This window comes from Bufo bufo, chromosome 11 (assembly GCF_905171765.1).
Source record: "Bufo bufo chromosome 11, aBufBuf1.1, whole genome shotgun sequence".
NCBI classification, from domain to species: domain Eukaryota; kingdom Metazoa; phylum Chordata; class Amphibia; order Anura; family Bufonidae; genus Bufo; species Bufo bufo.
In genome coordinates, this window is record NC_053399.1 from 31,516,762 (window position 1) to 31,533,707 (window position 16,946).

The following is a 16,946-nucleotide window of genomic DNA, read 5'->3' on the forward strand; positions in this document are numbered from 1 at the left end:
AGGGGTTAAATGCAGTGATAAGGGTACTGCAGGGGTTAAATGCAGTGATAATGGCACTGCAGGGGTAAATGCAGGGACCGCGTATTGAAGGGGGTTAATGGGCGTAGGAGTAAATGATAATGCAGGGGTGATATTGCAGGGAGTAGGGATATATATTGTAGGAGTACAAGGCAAGGTGAGCAATACAGGGGTTAATAATACTCAGCCAATGTTCATAGTCTCTGTTTCTGGAGGGGCTGCTCGGCTCAACTCATGTCCAACCCCTTTAACTTTAATCTGTGTGTGAAGTCCTACCTCTGTTTGTGGCGATGAGCCCAACAGAGCGAGAGAGAGTGGCCCCTTTGTCCTGGCTTGGGCTAATATAAGCCCATAGCAGCCCACCTCCCCCCTGCTCAACCTAAGGCGCAGGGATATGACATCATCTTGTGTGTGTGATGGAATACCTGCACTCAGACTGTAACAGATAACTGCCAATTGGCCCCCTAAAGGCTCAGGATCTGTACAGACAAAGATACAAAATAATTCCTGTCCAATGTGTAAATAAGAGCACCCCTAGATACACCATGGCACCACACGCCCATGTCATAAACAATCCCTAAACAGAAGGTGGGGGAGAGCATAATAACTAGGCTGGTGTGTGTGTGTATATATATATATATATATATATATATATATATATATATATATATATATATATGCACTCCCTTCTACAGGTTCTCCGGGATTAATCAGTTTTTAGCAAGTGCCCACTGCCTGTCACGCTTTGGTGTGGGACGGAAACACCACACCGAGCATAAGGGGGAACAGGGAATCAGGCCTGAGAACTAGGAAAGGAAGATGGACAGTACACCTCCTAGTAAAACCCTAACCAAAATCCTGACTGACTACCAGTATGAACAGACCCCAGAGGTAGGTGTGTTCATACACAGGAATACCTAGAGGCCTATCAAGCCCTATAGGACCCTGGTACTAATGGCAGGGACGACACTACCTGATGCGAACATTAGCATACAGGGCGGGAGAATTTAATGGGGGCCACGGAGCGGCGCCCCGAAAAAAATAATAAGCGCTATTAGATCCACGCTGTATGCCCTACATACCCTGATACTTAGTTTATAAAGTCTGGACCCATGAAAGGTCCTCTTTAATGGCCAGTTACTCTCTGTTACCCACATCATAATTTCTCTTTGCGGAAGAGTTTTTTTTTTGAGAAATAGGCACATGGACACGATTTACCAGGTGACAGGCCCTGCGATTAAACTGCTCCTACCCCCACCTCGGACACGTCCACTTCCACAATAAAAGGTTGTGATAGATCCGGCTGCACCACTATAGGGGCAGAAGAGAAGCATTCCTTTATCGCAGAAAAGGCTCGCAAGGCCGAATCAGACCACACTGAGACATCTGTCCCTTTCTTAGTCGTGTCAGTTAAGGGTTTTACTATTGTCGAATAATTCTAAATAAATTTTAGGTAATAGTTGGTGAACCCCAAAAACCGCATAAGAGCCTTCAGTTTTTCAGGTCGATCCCAGTCCAATACAGCACAGACTTTCTCTGGATCCATTCGAAAACCTGAAGATGACAGCAAGTACCCCAAAAACTGCACCTCGTGTACAGCAAAAACACACTTCTCTAATTTACGTACAATTTATTGTCCTTTAGGATCTGTAACATAACGTGATCCTGATGTGTTTCCACGTCTGGAGAATAAATTAGAATGTCATCCAAATACACGACTACAAACCTCCCCACAAGGTGATGAAAAATGTCTGAAGCTTTGGTCAACCCGAAAGGCATGATCAGGTTCTCAAAGTGACCCTCTGGGGTATTAAAAGCCGTCTTCCATTCATCCCCTTCCTTGATCCTGACCAGATTATATGCCCCACTTAAGTCCAACTTGGAGAACACCTTGGCACCAACAATCTGGTTAAACAAATCGGGAATCAAAGGAAGAGGGTAAGGATCACGGACACTAATCCGATTGAGTTCATGGAAATCCAGACATGGCCAAAGACCTCCGTCCTTTTTTTTTTTTTTAAAAAAAGAACCCTGCTGCCACTGGAGGCTTGGAAGGTCTTATGTGTCCTTTAGCCAAACTCTCAGTAATATACTCTCTAATGGCCAGTCTTTCAGGTTCAGAAAGGTTAAACAAACTAGATTTTGGCAATTTAGCTCCGGGAATAAGGTTGATAGGACAATCATATTCCCTATGCGGAGGTAAATCCTGGCATCCACTCTCAGAAAACACGTTGGCAAAATCAGATATAAAAGAGGGAAATGTCTTAGTAGTTAAAACAGAAAAGAATGTATTGAGACAATTATCAATGCAATAATCACCCCAATCTGTCTAGCTTGCCAATCGATGGTTGGATTGTGCTTGCTTAACCACGGTAAACCCAGAACCACCGATGCAGGGAGACCCTCCAACACCAAACACGAGATAAATTCTTGATGAAAGTCACCCACTCTTAAAGGGATGTCATGCGCCACTTGAGATAAACACTTCTGAGTTAGAGGTGCAGAATCAATAGCAAAAACAGAAATATTTTTTTTCTAATGCACTCGGTGACAACCTGTGCACACGGGCGAACTGAGCATCAATCAGGTTCACCCCTGCCCCACTGTCGATAAACACCTCAAACCCCAGTTTTTGACTCAAGCGCCACCTCAGCAGCCAGGAGAAATCGGGTACTACCAGTAAAAGACAAATGCACATTTTCTGACTCTCCTCTCACCTCTCCAAGAGTCAGATGGGAATTAAATGCCCCTCTCTTTTCTTTTTGGCGTTGAATGCATGGACATACTCTGATAAAATGTCCCTTTTGTCCGCAAAAAAACTACTCCCTTCCTATTACCAGTATGCTTAAAAGCGGATCCAGGAGTAGCTCCCCCTAATTGCATGGGTTCGTCCCCAGACATAAACCCAGGAGTAGCTTCACCCAAAGTATCAGGGGAGGATGATACATCATTTAATAGTACGTCCTGAGAGTGGGGGCCCCTAGATCTCTCTCTCAGGCGTCTATCAATGCGTATAGCAAGAGACATAGCAGCCTCCAGAGACACTGGGGTTTCATGAAAGGCCAAGGCTTCCTCCAGCCGCTCTGATAACCCTTGACAAAACTAGCTACGGAGGGCAGGATCGTTCCACTCCCAATCCATAGTCCACCTCCTAAACTCAGTGGAATGATCACCCTGACGAAGGCTGGCAGCTTGGTTTTGGCTAGAGAGGTCCGATCCGGATCATCACAGATAAGACCCAAAGCTTCGAAAAATTCATCTACCGATCAGAGAGACTGTGATCCAGTCGGCAGAGAAAAAGCCCATGACTGCACATCCCCCTTAAAGGGAGTCTGTCACCACATTTGAGCATATTAGACTGATCAAATAGCGTTATTTGTGCCACCCAGAACTTAGAAACGGTACCTTTGTTGTATCTAATGGAGTTTTCTTTCAGCCAAAAATGAACTTTTAAGATTCTGTAAATGCACCCTCTCAAGTGCCCAGGGCGGCGTCTCAATCGTCCGAGCCCCAGGCAGCACCTCCTCAACGGCTCATAATCCCGCCCTTCGTGTGCCTCTGCCCCCCCTTTACTCTCCTCCATGCGCCCGCTACGAATTTGACCGCGCAGCCGCAGTGGAAAAGGAGAGAGGAGGAGAGTAAACGGGTGGGTACTTTGGGTAGGTGACTTTCCCAGTCGGTACTGTGGATGACAATATTGTCCAGGTAAGCCGAAGCGTACCGATGATGTGGACGAAGCACAATGTCCATAAGTCGCTGAAAAGTGGCGGGGGCGCCATTTAGACCAAAGGGTAACACCTTATAGTGATACAGCCCCTCAGGTGTGACAAAGGCAGTTTTCTCTTTAACAGCCACTATTAAGGGCACCTGCCAGTACCCTTTCGTGAGGTCCAAAACAGAAAAGTACTGTGCTTCTCCTAACCTTTCGACTAGCTCATCCACCCGGGGAATGTGATACGTGCACTGGTGGATCCAGAGGGGGGGCAACGGGGCAATTGCCCCCCTCCGAGCTGCTCAGAAGTGGGGGGCGGCGGCGGCAGGGCACAGGGAGATGAGTGCTTCCATTGTGGAAGCGCTCATCTCCATAGCCATCTGTATCGCCGTCCTCAGGACAGCTATACAGATGCCTGTGCTATGGGGCAGGGGAGGGAGAGGCGTGTCCCTTCCCCTTCCTTTGATAGGCTGCTGGCACTAGGCCGGCAGCCTATCAGAGGCGGGTGCAGGCGGCGCAATGACGTCATTGCGCCGCCTGAGCCGTACAGCGCAGGACACAGGCCAGAAGAGGCCTGCATTGCATCGCTGACATGGAGGTAAGGCTCTTTCACACCTGCGTTCTTGTCTTCCGGCATAGAGTTCCGTCGTCGGGGCTCTATGCCGGAAGAATCGTGATCAGGATTATCCACATGCATTCTGAATGGAGAGAAATCCGTTCAGGATGCATCAGGATGTCTTCAGTTCCGGTACGGAACGTATTTTGGCCGGAGAAAATACTGCAGCATGCTGCGCTTTTTGCTCCGGCCAAAAATCCGGAACACTTGCCGCAAGGCCGGATCCGGGATTAATGCCCATTGAAAGGCATTGATCCGGATCCGGCCTTAAGCTAAACGTCGTTTCGGCGCATTGCCGGAGCCGACATTTAGCTTTTTCAGAGTGGTTACCATGGCTGCCAGGACGCTAAAGTCCTGGCAGCCATGGTAAAGTGTAGCGGGGAGCGGGGGAGCAGCATACTTACCGTCCGTGCGGCTCCCCGGGCGCTCCAGAGTGACGTCAGGGCGCCCCAAGCGCATGGATCATGTGATCGCATGGATCACGTCATCCATGCGCATGGGGCGCTCTGACGTCATTCTGGAGCGCCCCGGGAGCCGCACGGACTGTAAGTATACCGCTCCCCGCTCCTACTATGGCAACCAGGACTTTAATAGCATCCTGGGTGCCATAGTAACACTGAAAGCATTTGGAAGACGGTTCCGTCTTCAAATGCTTTCAGTACACTCCGGATCCGGAGTGTAATTCCGGCAAGTGGAGTGCACGCCGGATCCGGACAACGCAAGTGTGAAAGAGGCCTAAGTATAAGTGTTTTTTTTTTTTAGATGTACAATACTTTTACTGGCACATGATTGAAGGGGGGGGGGGGGGGCTCTTGTTACTGGCACATGATGGGGGGGGGGCTCTTGTTACTGGCACATGATGGGGGGCTCTTGTTACTGGTACATGATGGGGGGCTCTTGTTACTGGCACATGATGGGGGGCTCTTGTTACTGGCACATGATGGCGGGCTCTTGTTACTGGCACATGATGGGGGGGCTCTTGTTACTGGCACATGATGGGGGGCTCTTGTTACTGGCACATGATTGGGGGGCATCTATGGGGGCACATTTTGCTGGCACATTATTGGGGGGCATCTATGGGGGCACATTTTACTGGCACATTATTGGGGGGCATCTATGGGGGCACATTTTACTGGCACATTATTGGGGGCACCTTTTACTGGAACATTATTGGGTGGCACTATGGGGGCCTTTTTACTGGCACATTATTGGTGGGCACTATAGGGGCATTTACTGAGGCCACAGAGAAGGGGTATTTTATATGGGGGGCTCTGTATAGTAGCATTTTATACTGGGACACATTATGGTGGGTACTATGGGAAAGGGGGGAGAGGAGCACTATGGGGTCATCTACGGGGGGCACTTAGAAGGGGTATTTTATACTTGCAAATTATGGGGGACACTGAGGGCATCTACTGGGGCACAATATATGGGGCATTTTATACTGTACATTATGGGGGGCACTAGGAGGAAGGGGGGAGAGGAGCACTATGGGGGCATTTACTGGTGGCACTATATAGGGGTATTTTATACTGGCACATTATGGGGGCACTATGGGGACATTAGCTCAACTGGGGGCATTACAAGGGGGTATTTTTTGCACTGTCACATTATAAGGAGATTTTTTTTTCTACTGGGGGGGGGCATTATGGTGGGCTTTATTACTCCCCCATGGTATGACCCCCTAGTAGCAGCACCAGCCTCTCCCTGTTCTGTGACCCCTCTGCCTCTTCTCCAAATCCTTATTATGAAATCTTTCTCATTAGGATAAAACCCATCAGCTCCGCCGAGCCCCCGGCCAAAGTGTTGAAGTGGTGTCCGAGATCCCCAAGGGCCAAGCCAAGTAACTAAGTTTTCATGTGAAATATGTTTGTTATACACATATAGCCTACACTGTGCCACACAATATACAATATACCTCTACACTGTGTAGTCTGTTCTATAAGCACCACATTGTTTTGTGGCGGCGGACAGAAAATAATCTGGAAGTGCCCCTCCCGAGACCAGGCTTATGATCCGCCACTGATGCGCACATATGCAAAGAGGGGGAAAGGGGCGCCCTCTCCTTATGAATATACTGGACTCCTAAACTCCATGTCCGATGGATTATTTCAGCGCTCCCTGTAGTAAAATGGCATAATCTTTTTATCATTTTGGCTACTAGTAGTGAGGACCTGTAGCTGTAATAAGCCGGTATATTCTTTCAGTGCTCTTAGTAGCCAAATGGCACAACTTTTGTGTGGTTTTGGCTTATAGTACATAGGACAACGTATTAAACTGACATCTGCTAAAAAAATAAAATCACATGGCAACTTGCTGCAGAAATGTCTGTGACTAATGGCATGCCCACACAACGGATTTTGGCACATATTCTTGTTCTTATTGTCAGTGGGAACGCTGGGACAGTTTATAGTGCATAGCACAAAAAATGCATTATGTAACTTTTTAGTGTGGGATGGGGGGTGCGTGGTGTGTGGATTAGCCCCATCGAATGGGGCTAAATCTGCATGCAGACCTCTGGTAGAAATCAGGTCAGCCTTGGATTTCTGCTAAGAATTTTTCTGTGGCAAAATCCACCGTGTGCTCCGTACCCTATCAGTTCTATACATATAGTTTCTGCAACACATTCATGGATTTCTGCAGTCTCCATTAAGACGGCAGGGAAAGTCGCAAGAAATTTCTGCAACAAATCTGTCGCGTGTGACCTTGCACTAACTGAGCAATGCAACTATAAGTATTGAATGATGCACTATTTATATAGGTAACACAATGGGCAAAGTAGATTGTACTGACATGGCTACAATCTGACATCTGATGGTAATAGTAAGGTGTGATTTTTATATTGTTAATTACATTCACATGAAAGAATATATTTATTAGAAACCTGCAGATTTGCTGATGATGCTCTGTGATTCCTACTAGAATTTGATACGACTGGATTTTGCATTGGAACCCCCGGTAGAAATATCAAAAGAGCTGCACCTATTCAAACATACTATTTCTAGTCAGTATATAGCAGCCATCTGCACAGATCTAAACTTTTGATTTGTCTCTATGACATCAAAAGTTCTAAAGTGACCCATTAACTACTTTGTGCCACTTTGATGCCTGTTTTTTTTTGCCAACTTTTTCTGTTTCATGGCCATTAGGGGTCTCACTGCCTGTGGTCAGGCAAGATCCATCCCTAGTAACAGAGTCACAGAAAATGGCAGAGAGGAAGTTGGGGCATGTCAGAGCTAGTGAGATCCTGAGCCTGATGAAAGGACTGCTTCTACACAGCTGTTGAGGAGCATAGGAGCCTTCTGTGTGTCTGTAAGGGTGATCTCTCCCTCCTTACCTGGTCTGTGAGCTCTGGAGCTTAGAACAAACACAGTGGGAAGTCAGGGAAAGGATGTAGTACAATGCTGGCAGATTCCACAGAAGGGAGATGCCCCTGCTTGTGGGAGAAATGCATCTAGCTGTGCAGCTGAAAGAGGGCATAATATGGCTTATAAAAACATTAGGGAAACCCAGAAGAGACCTGCTCCTTCACAATTATGATTGTACAAAGAAGCACAGCCATTAGGAAAACTCAGGTACGCGTTAAGTTTACATGTTGCTGATATGCCTGCTGTATTCAATTCATTTAGTGGATCTAATTCACAAGAGGCAAGGATAAACCTGCTTGTTATTTTTCCGTGACATGGATTCCAAATCCGCACACCGAAAAATATTTAAACTACAGAGCAGAATCGCATTGTAATCAATAGGCAGTTAAAGTGTTTGTCCCATTACAAACACTTATACCTTATCCACTTATTGTCAGGGGTCTGAACACTGGGGCCCGCCCTGATCACAAGAATGGGGGATATGAGTTCCCCCGTTTGGAGCACCGGTCACGCATGCGTGCTGTAGCTCCAACTTTGAGATAGCGGAATACAGGTGCATTGAGCTGAATGAAGCAGGAGCGTGCATGCATAAACACTGCTCCATCCAAGCAGGGGAACGCAGGGCACCTGTCCTGATCGCCAGGGGCCCAGCAGTTGGACCCCTTCCGATCAGATACTTAACCCCTATCCTGTCATGCCTTCCCATCTCCTGGATCCAGTGGGACAGACCTGGATTTTGGGCACAGTCCCAGGAAGGCTGCAGCATGTCCGGCTTGCAGCTGTATGTGCGCCCTCAGGACGCAGATACAGTTTAAAACAGTGGTGAATCAGGGAGCAGTCATCTACTTGTTCCACCATTCACCCTGTGACCACAATCGGCAGCTCTGTGCAAGCGCAATGTAGTGATGTCAACAATCCTATTGTGAGACGCAGACAGAACAGGCCTGCACTGAGGGATGTATAGCATGGACATGCTCTAAGGGAGGATCAAATATGCCTGGCGGATATAATGGAGTATGAGGTGTCACTAAGGGGGAGCATCGTAGTATGCATGGGGCATCATACATGGGGGGGACCATTACTGTAGGGCATTAAAGTTTGGCAAACGGAAGAAAAAGGCGCTCATAGGGTGAGTAAGTTCAGAAACAAGCCTCCAAATACAGGAAAAGTGGTTCTGCTCACCTGTTATTGTTGCACCTAAGATTCGGTGCAACTGTAATGGAGGTGTCACGGCTGTATGTGAGCAACAAGAGCATACACAGTGAATTAGCTACTGACCAGACCCAAACTAGGGAGGATAAAGGGTGACCCCTGTCAGACCCTAAAAGCTCTCCCTATGCTGCTAAGCACATGTCCAGATCCAGATGGTGGATCGAGACATGCCCGCGTACCTAAGGCCGATGACCACTGTAACCCCTACAATAGTGGAAGGGGCACGGCCACCGGTGCCCTGCTCAGAATATGGACGGAACCGGGGTCGCCTCGGATCCAGTCAGCAAACAAACAGAAACACACAATGTCTGCACACTTAACTGAAGGAGCTGCAGCAGCAGTGAAAACAGATCCAAAGTCAGCAGACAATATCTGAAGTACTTGCATCAGCAGAACACAGGTCCAGTGAAAGATATCACACAAGTGAAGATACTCAAGCGAGAGATACAGCTCAAATGAAAAGTATAATCCACACCCTACAAAGGAGGAGGGGTGATTTAAAGGCAGAGAAATCAAACACAGGAGGGACAGCTGGGAGGAAGGAAACAGAAAGTAAAGACCTCAACACAGGGGCGGAGAAACAGAGCAGAGAGAACTCCTCCAAGCTCTAGTAGTGACATCATCACAGGGGTGGAGAAACAGAGCTGTGAGAACGTCTCAAAGCTCTGGTAGTGACAGGAGGCGGGTAAGAGTGATTGAGTTTAGCTGGTTGGTGCTGCCGATTCCGTCCGTGTTCACCTTTGGCGGGGGCCAAGCCGCCGTCTGGGTCAGTGTATGTGGTAAGTTTCCACTGGACTTGGAGGTCGAGTGGAAGGATGGACAATAGGCGCAAAAACGCAACCAGAGTTTTGCAAACCAATAGGTTTTTATTGTTAATGTGACACATTAACAATAAAAACCTATTGGTTTGCAAAACTCTGGTTTCGTTTTTGCGCCTATTGTCCATCCTTCCACTCGACCTCCAAGTCCAGTGGAAACTTACCACATGTAGGGCATTAAGGGAGTGTCCTATACTGTCTGAAGGGGTTAACGGGGCATTCTGTGTGTGAGAAGGGTATAAAGAAGTATTATTGGTGTGCAAAGGAAACTGGATCGGATTGGGTGTATGGATAGGCATTAGAAGCATTGCTTAATGTAAATAATTATAATAATTTGCAGGCTGCGGGGCCACTGCTGTTGCCTCTCTGCATTTTTTCTAGAGTCTAACTGGTCTGTGAGGTGATCACGTGATTTCTGATCAGCGCACCTAGGATTTGACAGGTCTGCTCTGTGATCTATTACGCTGGCCTGTGCAATGGTCACGTGATTTAGTGTTTTGACGAGCGATCCTCGCCAAGTTTGATCTGTCATCTACTGCGGTGGTCTGGGAAGGGGGCTGTCACGTGATCGCTGGATGCTGTCAGTTGGCGCCGAGATGCTCCGTGTAGCGGGTCGCCTGGCCGCCGCGGTGTGCAGAGTCCCGACTGTCCATGGCGTGCTGCAGCGGCCGGTGTGTCTGTCTGTGTCCCCTCAGTCAGGGCTGGCGGATGAGAAGCTGCACGTCCTAGTCCGGGGGCTCGGTCCTAGTGATCCGGTGACGCTGCGGGCGCTGGTGGCGGACGAACAGGGCTGCCTCTACGACTCCTGCGCCCACTACCACGCTGATAGCTCGGGCACGGTGGATCTGCACCGGAATGCCGCTGTGGGGGGTGACTACACGGGGGTGCTGCCCATGGGGCTGCTCTGGAGCCTGTCCCCCTCTGTCATGGAGAAGCCTTACCATAGACTGGAGAAGAGGAGCGTGCACAAGTCCCCAGCGGTGGTGGAGGTGCTGGTGCACGAGGGGCACAGCGCCCCCAAGGGTCTGCCGGGGGCCGTGCTGGCCAAAACCAAATGTGAGAGGCGGTTTATGGCCCCCGGAGTGCGCAGGATCCGACTGCGGGAGGGGGCGGTGAGGGGCAGCTTGTTTCTACCCCCAGGTAATGACACCGCGGCCATAGGGGCTGAGAGATAATCGCGCCCGGATTGGGGGGCTTTAAATAAGAATCGAGCAGTAATGTCATTGTTATAACTTACGCTAGTTTAAAGGGGTTATAATGACCCCCTCCCCCTAATCGCCTCGAATAGGTTATACTTGACCTGCCCCGTTGCTGCAACGTGGGCACCGGGGAGCGTGATAAGTATAACCTGTAAGAGGTGTCTGGGCCTTGAAGGGGTCATTATAGGGTTTGGATAACCCCTTTAAGGGGTGCTCCAGTTCAGGGCATCTGTCAGCAGATTTCTACCTATGACACTGGCTGACCTGTTACATGTGCGCTTGGCAGCTGAAGACATCTGTGTTGGTCCTATGTTCATATTTGCCCGGAATGCTGAGAAAAATTATGTTTTAATATATGCAAATGAGCCTCTAGGAGCAACGGGGGCGTTACCGTTACACCTAGAGGCTCTGCTCTCTCTGCAACTACCGAGCCTCCTGCACTTTGACTGACAGGACCTGGCAGTGTAAATGTCATCGCATCTGGCCCTGTCAATCAAAGTGCAGAGTCTTAAATGAAAATGTGGCACCTTCAATCAATTCCCAGCGGACAGAATAGTGCGTGTACGTCGATATCCCTAATCGGCCACAGTTCAGATTAACTTTAAAAAAAAAAAAAAAAGCCCTGACTCCGTATATTTCTAAAAGCTTTATCTAAAAACCGTTGTGCATACTTTCATTATTCCATAACATGAGCACATCTTTTAGGAAAAAGTCCATACTTTACATAAAGTCCATTGTGCGGAAGGGTTTACATCGCGGTACACAGCGCCAAGTAAACATGTAGCAGCTACGTTTTGGGAGTTCAGCGCACACAGCGCCATGCGTGAATCAAAGTGCAGGGGGTGTGGCCGTTTCAGGGAGAGCATAGCCTCTAGGTGTAACGGTAACGCCCCCGTTGCTCCTAGAGACTCATTTGCATATAATAAAACATAATTTTTCTCAGCAATGTGGACACATATGAACATGGGACCAACACAGCTGCCAAACGCACATGAAACAGATCAGCCAGTGTCATAGGGACAAATCTGCCCGCCATATAGCTATATCTGTGGGTACAGGATATAATGCCACAAATGTCCAACAGTCCCAATTTTTCACGGGAAGGCAAAAAGTCCCTCAGGACGCGGATATGGTTGAGTACAATGGTGAATCAGAGAGCCGCCAGCATCCTGCTCCACCGTACACTCTACCATCAGGACTTCGGCGCAGGCAGATGCCAGGTAGTGACATCATCGTGCCTGCTGCGCTGAGCCACCGTGCAGACCCAATAATGTCCACAGCACACGCATGTCATCCGCATGCTGTCCGCCAAGCGAATTATAGTACATAACCTAGTCGTGTCCGTAGAAATGGATGGAGAGCACACCGCCTAAGCGTGGCCATCGCTCTCATTCACTTTCGGGGGACAGTTTTAGGGGTAGGTGCGGGTCTCAGAGTTGGGACCTGCACCTATCTAACTCTGATGGCATATCCTAACGAAATGCCATCAAAGTCCCATCTGAAACAAGCCAGTACTTCTTCCATTAGCTATAGGATGTTGGGCAAATACCACCATGAAGTACAAAATACCCAGGTGTGGCGCTGCAGTGGCCCCTACCTGTTAGAGCCACCATAGACTCAACATGAATTTGATCAGCTGCATGTTGTGAAGTATTGGAGTAAGAATTGAGCAATAAACGGCACTCAGAGTTCAAAGTCGAAGGTCTTCGTCACGTCTGAGCCGGTTTTCTTAATGTTCTTGTACATTTCTTGGCACACGTTGGCAGTTCCCCCCCCCCAATCAGGTCTGTTAACTATTTATCATTGCATTACCAGGGGAAGGCTCCTTTCCTGGTGTGATTGACATGTTTGGGGACGATGGTGGCCTGGTCGAGTACCGTTCCAGCCTGCTAGCCAGCCGTGGCATCGCTTCTTTGGCTCTGCCATACTTTGCCTTTGAAGACCTTCCACCTGCAATGACTGAATTCCACCTGGAGTATTTTGAGGAAGCTGCAAACTTTCTCTCTCGACATCCAAAAGTAAGACCCCCGAAGAGATGTTCTGTGGTGTTTAATGAGTTCTGAACAAGCAGTTACTGTTTTATGTGTTTCTGTTAAGCTGAGTGACAACCAGTATGACCACTGATGCCATACCAGCGTGGTTGTCAGACCCGGTATGGCAAATCTTCCTTGGCACGCACAGAGATGGCCATGGGGCAGGTATCGGTGCCTATTGACAAAACCAGTCTGGGTGACAACCACTCTTGGATACTGTATTCGTAGCTAAAGTACTTGTCACTTGGCTCCCAAGATTTGACTGATAGACTTCATATTAAACAACATAAGCCTGTCGGTCTGTATTTCATATATGCGGTGCCAGTGGTTTTGTACAGCTTTTTATGTATATATATATTTCTTTTCTTGAAAGATTCGAGGGTCTGGCATCGGTGTAATCGGTACTGGTAAAGGAGCAGATCTGGCTCTCTCCATGATCACCTATCTACCCCAGGTAGTTGCAGCAGTTAGCATATCCGGTTGCTGTTCCAATACAGCCGCCCCTCTGAGCTACAAAGATGTCACCATCCCAGCCTTGTCCTACAACATGAGCCGGGTCCAGATCTCTGAAACGGCAGTGTTTGATGTCTCGGAAGCGCTCGAAGATCCGCTGGATCCGGCCAACCGTCAGTGCCTCATCCCAGTAGAGAAAGCCCAAGGTTCATTTCTGTTTATTGTGGGAGAGGATGATCTGAACTGGAAGAGTCCTGTCTATGCCAAGGCTGCCGTGTCTTGCTTGCAGGAACATGGGAAGAGTAACTATACCCTGCTCTCTTACCCAGGAGCCGGGCATCAGATTGACCCACCGTCCAGTCCTTTCTGCCCAGTTTCTGTGGATAGAGTTTTGGGAGTACCTATTTTAAGAGGTGGAGAACTTAAAGCTCACTGCCAAGCTCAGGAAGACTCCTGGCGGAAAATTCAAGACTTTTTTCATGCGCATCTAAAACAATAGGTTAAAGGGGTTCTCTGAGACTTTTTAACTGGTGACCTATCCTCTGGATAGATCATCAGTTTCTGATCAACACCTGGGACCTCGCCGATCAGCTTTCTGAGAAAGCATCGGTGCTGCTGTAAGCGTCACGGTGTTCACAGCTCGCCAACCACAGCGCCGTAAATTGTATAGTGGTTGTGCTTGGTATTGCAGCTCAACCCCATTCACTTCAATGGGGCTGGGCTGCGCCTAGGCCATGTGACCGATGAACATGATGTCACATGGCCTAGGGAAAGTTACAGGAACGCCGGTGCCTTCTCAGACAGCTGATCGTTGGGGATCCCAGGTGTCAGACTCCCATGGATCAGATACTGATGAGCTATCCAGAGGTGACCGAAAACCCCTTTAACTAAACCTAGATGTCCGGCTCTGTTCTTAAAGGGTCACTGAACTTTACAAGACTTTTGATATGTCATAGCGACATATCAAAGGCTTTTATTAGTGGGGATCTAAATGCTGATCACTAGAAGGAGGGCAGAGAAGCGCTTGCATAGTGCTCGCTTCTGGAGATGGAATCGATACGTGACCCATAGACTTCTATAGAGCCGATCTCCTGCAGCGAGGAGAGGATATAATATGTGACCGCTTCTCTCCTTGTTCTAGCAGTTGGTGAGGTCTCGGCACTCAGACCACCAATGATCAGAACCTTTCACGTGTCGCTGTGACATATCAAAAGTTCTTTGAAAGTTCAGTGACCTTTTAAAGGGAAGCTTCTCTGTGAGGGCGCGCAGTGCCATTCATTATTCAGGATTTACCCTCACACTTTGATTGTAAATACAACCACTGTATGTTGTAGATTATTTTTATGTGTCGTCAGTGTGACCCATTTAGGGTAATTTAAAAAAAAAAAAAAAATTTGCCACCGTTCTCTCCATTGTCATCCACAAATGTGTTTTTCAAAAGCAGATAGGGGTAACAGTGGAAAGGAAAATGGTAAAATAAAAAAAAATGCTGTCTTGTTAAATACTGTATTTATATGATTTTAATTCTTTATTTTGATTGATCATGAAATTCAAAAAGAATTATTTTTGAATGTCTGCAAAAAAAAAAAAAAAGTTCATCACAGGGCAAGTTCCAGGACATACACTACAGATATCAAATTATCTAAGGAAATTGGTCTTTAGAGCAGAGGTGCAAAACGATGCAGCCAGCTCTACATTGTTCCTTCAGCGGATGAATATAGTAGTATTACTTGTGCCCATCTGTGCGCCAAATTCATAAAAGTCTCCCCTGATATGTTTTATGCTTCAGACCCTCCACCGTTTTTGTAGGCCGCTTTTGCATCCGTATCCGCTTGACCTACAGCAAAAACGAGACAGGAACAGCCCCCAAGTATGCGTCCCTCCGCAGGTCTGGCCATGGGGAGGGGAGGGGAGTCTGCCTTGAAGGCCTTCAAAGATAGAAAACACCTTTAAGGGGTTAATGCTTCATGCCCAGGGCAGGCATCGTACTTCTGGAAGGGCTTCTATCTGAGAATATCTCTGTAGTGTGGCGTCTGATCGGATTCCATGTTAATTGTGTCCTGTGTATGTCCTGTCCATACCGTAAACTTTTCCTACATTTAGTGAATGCTTGAAGAATCTTATTTTAAAAGCAGAAATATTTGACGGCTGTAACTGATTTAACATGAAAAATTAAATCTATTTTTGAAAAAAAAAAAATGAATGCACTCTTATTTTCTCTTATTTGACAAAGTAGCTTAAAAAGTATAATATAATCCCCTCTCAAGGCCTAGATGGTCTAGTTTGGGTAAATTTAAAGGGGGCTCTGCAGTTTGTTTAAACTGATGATCTATACTCTGGATAGATCATCAGCTTCTGATCGGCGGGGGTCTGACACCCGGGTCCCCCGCCGATCAGCTGTTTGAGAAGGCAGCGGCGCTCCTGGAGCGCCACGGCCTTCTCACGGTTTACCGCAGGCCCAGTGACCTCAGGCCAGTGATACTAGTCGTGACATCACTGGGCCTGCGGTAAACAGCGAGAAGGCCGCGGCACTACTGCCATCGCCTTCTGAAACAGCTGATCGGCAGGGGTCCCGGGTGTCGGACCGCCGCCGATCAGATGCTGATGATCTATCCAGAGGATAGATCATCAGTTTAAACAAACTGCAGAACCCCTTTAAAGGGTTTCTATCACTTCGTATGACATAATTAGCTGTCAGACACTAGCGATCTGCTAGTGTCTGCTCTGGCCAACCATCCTACTATAATCACTTGTGGGGCAGCGGTTTTGCTAAAAAACTAACTTTTATAAATATGCTAATGAGCCTCTAGGTGCTATGTGGGCGTCATTAGCACCTAGAGGCTCCGTCTACCTTCATACACAGCCACCGCCCAGCGCGTCCCTCCAGCCCGCCCATGTCCTCCTCCGTGTGACGCAGCGGACGAGTTCTCGCGCATGCGCCGTGCGCGGCTGTATTCGGCGCATTTGAGATCTCAGCTCGGAGCGGTCAGACATTCAATGCGCATGCGCGGCTGTATTCGGCGCATGCGCATTGAATGTCTGACCGCTCCAAGCTGAGATCTCAAATGCGCCGAATACAGCCGCGCATGCGCGATAACTCGTCCGCTGCGTCACACGGAGGAGGACATGGGCGGGCTGGAGGGACGCGCTGGGCGGCGGCTGTGTATGAAGGTAGACGGAGCCTCTAGGTGCTAATGACGCCCACATAGCACCTAGAGGCTCATTAGCATATTTATAAAAGTTAGTTTTTTAGCAAAACCGCTGCCCCACAAGTGATTATAGTAGGATGGTTGGCCAGAGCAGACACTAGCAGATCGCTAGTGTCTGACAGCTAATTATGTCATACGAAGTGATAGAAACCCTTTAATCCTCGCAGTGCTGGAGCCTGGGTTCAAATCTGACCAGGGACAAGATCTGCATGGAGTCTGTAGGTTCTCCCTGTGTTTGCGGGGGTTTCCTCCGGGTTTTCTCCGGTTTCCTCCCACACTCCAAAGACATACTGATAGTGACCTTAGAT

The 16,946-nt window shown here is 48.1% G+C and overlaps 1 protein-coding gene across 1 annotated transcript; it reads left to right on the plus strand.

The window, feature by feature from the left end:
* Positions 1–10,277: 10,277 nt before the first annotated feature.
* Positions 10,278–14,171, plus strand: LOC120981691 (acyl-coenzyme A thioesterase 1-like). The gene is made up of 3 exons (XM_040411322.1): positions 10,278–10,884; positions 12,759–12,961; positions 13,350–14,171. The coding sequence occupies exons 1-3, from the start codon at positions 10,320–10,322 to the stop codon at positions 13,926–13,928; spliced, it is 1,347 nt and encodes a 448-aa protein (XP_040267256.1). The 5' UTR covers positions 10,278–10,319; the 3' UTR covers positions 13,929–14,171.
* Positions 14,172–16,946: the final 2,775 nt, after the last annotated feature.